This window comes from Panthera tigris, chromosome B4 (genome assembly GCF_018350195.1).
Source record: "Panthera tigris isolate Pti1 chromosome B4, P.tigris_Pti1_mat1.1, whole genome shotgun sequence".
NCBI classification, from domain to species: Eukaryota; Metazoa; Chordata; class Mammalia; order Carnivora; family Felidae; genus Panthera; species Panthera tigris.
Window position 1 is genome coordinate 66,556,043 of NC_056666.1, and position 5,153 is coordinate 66,561,195.

General features: G+C 46.9%; 1 protein-coding gene across 1 annotated transcript; it reads right to left on the minus strand.

Moving 5' to 3' along the window:
* Positions 1-404: 404 nt before the first annotated feature.
* LOC122240524 lies at positions 405-2,485 on the minus strand. The gene is given in 2 exon segments (XM_042993685.1): positions 405-2,087; positions 2,297-2,485. Coding segments are annotated over 2 exon segments (1,872 nt in total).
* Between the last annotated feature and the right edge of the window lie 2,668 nt (positions 2,486-5,153).

The following is a 5,153-nucleotide window of genomic DNA, read 5'->3' on the forward strand; positions in this document are numbered from 1 at the left end:
GGGGTGTGGTGACATGTGGGGGCCAAGGGCAGGCTGAAAAAGGCATCTTTTAAATCAAGAACAGTATAGCATCGTTTGTCCGGGGTGAGGGTACTGAGAAGAGTATAAGGGTTGGGCACGGTAGGGTGTATGTCCATAACCCGTTTGTTGACCTCTCTTAGGTCTTGTACTGGCCGATAATCTCCACTATCAGGCTTTCGCACAGGCAACAAAGGGGTGTTCCATGCCGAATGGCATGGTCTAAGGATTCCGACGTCGAGAAGACGACGGATGTGTGGGGTAATGCCCAGCCTGGCCTCTGCTGACATGGGGTACTGTTTGACCCTCACGGGGTCGGCCCCTGGCTTAACTTCTATGAATAGAGCAGGACGATGTTTTGCCAGCCCTATTCCCCCGGTTTCTGCTCAGGCTCCGGGACACCAGTGGAGCCAGTAGCTAATATCCTGTTCTGGGAAGGGTGGAGTTTGGTGAAGCCGATATTCATCTTCCAGTCGTATGGTGAGGACCGAGATGGGTTGGTCCTGGGAGTCAGTTACTTTAGGCCCTCCGGGCTGAAAGTGAATTTGAACTCCTATTTTTGTGAGGAGATCTCTTCATAGCAAGGGGCAGGGACTATCTGGGATGACCAAAAAGGAGTGGGTTACCCTTCCTGTCCCCAGATCCACGGTTCGTTGGGTGGTCCAAGGATATTTTTTAGTTCCTGTAGCTCCTTGGACCCAGGAGGACTTATCAGAGATTTTTCCATGAGGGCTAGTGAGTACTGAATGCTGTGCTCCTGTGTCCACGAGGAATTGCACAGGGGTCCCCTCCACTTGTAGGATTACCCTGGGCTCGGGGAGGGGGTCCGAACCCCATCTCCCCTATTCTGAGTTCTGGGTAAATAGGATGGGGGCCGCTTTGGTTTGCCATGGCTTTGACCCCGAGTGCAGTTGTTTCTTTTTGGGACAGTCACGAATCCAATGTCCTTTTTCTTTACAGTAGGCGCATTGGTCTTTGTCTAGGGGGCGCCTAGGGGGGCAAGTTTTCTGTTCTCCTGTGGGCCCTTGATCCTTTTGAACTATGGCGGCTAAAACTTTAGTCATTTCCCTGGTAGCTTTGAGCTGCTTGTCCTCTGGAGCGTCCCGATTATTATATACTCGCTGAGCAATGCGGAGTAAATCCTGGATCTGTTTTCCTTCTAAATCCTCTAATTTTTGGAGTGTCTTTTTGATATCAGAGGCAGCCTGGTTTACAAACGACATTACAACAGCAGCCTGATTTTCAGGAGCCTCAGGGTCCATGGGAGTGTACTGCCTAAAGGCTTCCATTAATCTCTCTAAGAAGGTGACAGGGCTCTCTGTCTTACCTTGTACTACAGAGTACACCTTGGCCAGATTAGTGGGCTTGCGTGCTGCAGCCCGGAGACCCGCCATTAGAGTCTGGCGATAAATGAGCAGTCGTCCCCTACCTTCTGCCACGTTGTAGTTCCAATCAGGCCGAGTCAGGGGAAATGCTGTATTAATGAGGTCAGGGTTAACAGTGGGTCGACCGTCTTCCCCGGGGACCAGCTTCCGCGCTTCAAGTTGAATTCTCTCTCTCTCTTCCGTGGTAAACAGGATTCGCAAAAGCTGTTGGCAGTCATCCCAGGTAGGCTGGTGGGTGAACATTATGCTCTCTAGGAGGGCTATAAGATCTTTAGGGTTATCAGAAAACTGAGCGTTTTGAACTTTCCAATTATAAAGGTCACTGGTGGAAAAGGGCCAATACTGGAGTCGGGGATTGCCCGTTTCATCCGGGGGTCCTATTTCCCGCAGGGGTAAGGCTACAGTGGAGTCGGGGAAGTGAGAGCTTCTTTCACGCTGGGTGCGCCTGCGAGTTCGGCCGGCTGGCCCTTCATGGTTGGTTACATTTTCAATAGGGCTTGGTGCGGCCGCTGCCTGTAGCCTTCCTGGTTCTGGCACAGCTGCCGCTTCCCGCCCCCCCCCCCCCCCGGTTCCCCTTGAGGGGCAACCAGCGGGGCAACCGGTGGGGCGGCTGCTGCGGGCAGGGCCTGGGGTGCAAGGGGAGGGGGTAGATAGGGTGGAGGGTCCAGGGATAGTAGGTCCTGGCTATCAGGCAATATGGGATTTAGGGGTGCTGAGGGGGTTCGCGGCTTGGTAGGGCCAGTGGAGCGGGCCGCGAGAATCTTACAGGACCCTGAGGAAAGGAAGGGGGACATCCAGGGTGGAGGGTTCTCAATAAGATCTTGCCAGACGAGGATGTAGGGAACCTGGTCTGGGTGGCCTTCCTCTGCTGGCCGGAGGGTTTTGGCCCTTACCTTGGCAACTATAGGCAAACAAAAAGTGCCCTCAGTAGGCCAGCCCACCCCGAAAGTGGGCCACTCAGACCGGCAGAAAGTGATGAGTCTTGACCGGCGGATGTCCAGGCTTAGGTTATGGCCTCTAGCCTGAACATCCTTGAAATTAGCTAGAAGAAGGGAGAGAGGTGTACTCTGGTTTTGTCCCATAGCCTGTATAGGAAGGAAATAAATGGGCCAAGTTAGTTTATGTTCCGGAAGCGAGTTGGATATACCTGCAGGGGAGAGGAGACAAGTTAAATCGCAAGCGCGGCGGCAAACAGAAAGTGCCTTGGAGAAGAGACCAGATACAGAACGGGTGTCCGTAACCCGAACAAAGAGTTCTGATGGGCCAAAATAGTGCCCCAGACGGGAGCCAGAGGACGTCTCCTACTGGTCCCGACTGACTTCCCTATAGCGCGTCCGCCAGGGCTAGGTCAGTCACTGATACAGATCCCGCGCGGGAGAGCCAGAAACGGACAGACAACTGACACAGACACAGACAGAGCCGGCTCACTCACCGATCGGTCTCAGAAATGACCCGTTGACTTGAGGTCTGGTGGGTTTGGGGTGGGGGGGGGGCCTTCCCGGCCAATGCACCAAATGAAACGCCCAGAGTCTAAGAGACCCCCAAAAACGAACCACCAGAGTTCAGAGTCAAAGCTAAGCAGCAAGGGTCATTTATTACAGGTTCGAACCTGGACCTCTGCGCCCTCGTTGCGGTGACGCCGAGAGGTCCTGAGAGAGGTTTTTACACCCCTTTTATAGACAGGTACAAACAAGTCATGGGGAAATCAGGAATACACGGATGTGCCAAGCAATAATGATTGATCAGACATACACGGATGTGCCAAGTAACAGTGGTTGATCAGAAATACACGGATATGCCAGGCAACTATGATTGATCAGAAATACACGGATGTGCCAAGTAACAATGGTTGATCAGAAATACACGGATATGCCAGGCAACTATGATTGATCAGAAATACACGGATGTGCCAAGTAACGGTGGTTGATCAGAAATACACGGATATGCCAGGCAACTATGATTGATCAGAAATACACGGATGTGCCAAGTAACAGTGGTTGATCAGAAATACACGGATATGCCAGGCAACTATGATTGATCAGAAATACACGGGCGCGCCAAGCAATTGTACAGAAGCGGAACAAGCTGGTTAAGCTTGGTTAGGTTTCGGTTTCCCATAACTTAAGCTTTTAAGTTTTAATTTTCTTAGGCCTCTCAAAAAAATTGTTTACAATTACTAAAATTGTTTTATTTGGCTTTAATGTTATGGATTGTGGACATTTTTGCAAGATATCATAACATTTCATTTCAAACAATCTCATTTTGGGTAGAGATTTGGTCTAAGCTGAAAGTAATTTACACCTCTATGATCGAAATTCCCAATCAACTTTCTGAAACTTGCTAATCAGTGATAATGTCAGGTTTTTCAATTTAATGGTCTGTTCTTTCTTTTTTCCCAAAATTATATTATTTTTTTTATTTTAAAATTAACCCCCTCCCTTCCCCCCCCCCACGTCCTTTCTTGACAGAGTTAAAATATCAATGTGAGTCTTGCCAATTTAAAAAAAAAATTTTTTTTTACTTGTCTGGAAATCATTGACCTACAACTCTAATTCTTGTGTTGTATGATTTATACTAAGAGCCTGTATTTTTGTAGTCAGGTTGAAGTGTAAATTTGAGACAGAACAGGTATAACTACTGATATTTTTAAGTTTGGAAACAATTCTATTTTCCTGTTTATTTATCACTGACTTGTTTCACCAAATTCATAGCCCCTTAGACATGAAGGTGTTAGGAAGATGGGAGAGGAAGGGAAAATAAAAAGCTGTAGCCAGTCTTTGGGCCACAACATGCCTTTTAGAATGAGCTTGACTGTAGATGGGCTATATAGCACTATATATGAAGTATAAGGGAAAAAATTTTTAATTAGGGGAAGCTTACTTATTTTAAAATAAAACTTTTTTAATGTTTATTTTGAGAGGGAGTGAGAGTGAGCAGGGAAGGGGCAGAGAGAGAGAGAGGGGGGCAGAGAGACCATCCCAAGCAAGCTCTGCACTGTCAGCACAGAGCCTGACGCAGGGCTCGATCTCACCAACTGAGATCAGGACCTGAGCCAAAATCAAGAATGAGAGGCTTAACCAACTGAGCCACCCAGGTGCCCCTAGGGGAAGTTTATTTTTGTACCTTAGATTGAATAATGCAACCAGTGTCATAAGAGGAACATAGATAAAATCCTGTTTAAATTTAGGTGAGGGAGAGGTTTGCATTAATAAATGTAGGTCTGGAACATTTGTGCAGAATATTTGTTAAGTGCTGTGGACCAAGCACTGTGCCAGGTGGGCGTGCAAAGTAACAAAATTTAATTGTTTTCTGAGAGATTCGTATTTTATTGGGGGTGGGGATATGACATGCCATTAAGTTTGAAAACATTTAAGATAAGGGGCCAAAATATATGATTTAAAAAATAGATACTCTGAACGATACAATATAGGATAGTTTTAGCTGAAGCTTTGACAGAAACAAGTTTAGATGGAGAAAACAAAGAAGCAAATAAACATTACATAAGTAGTTGGAGATAAAATTATAATACTTAAATATTTAAAAATGTGTATGGGTCTACTTGATGGTGAGGTTGAAAGCCAGACTGAGAAGTTGAAATTTGATCTGTTAGCTACTGAGTCATACAAATTTGGAAGTAATACAATAAAAATGGTATTTTTATGACTGTAGTATTAGTATTTTGTAGTTTGGAATGCAGTGGGAGAAAAACTCTAAGATAGTGATACCAGTTGGGAATCTGATGGGGGGGAA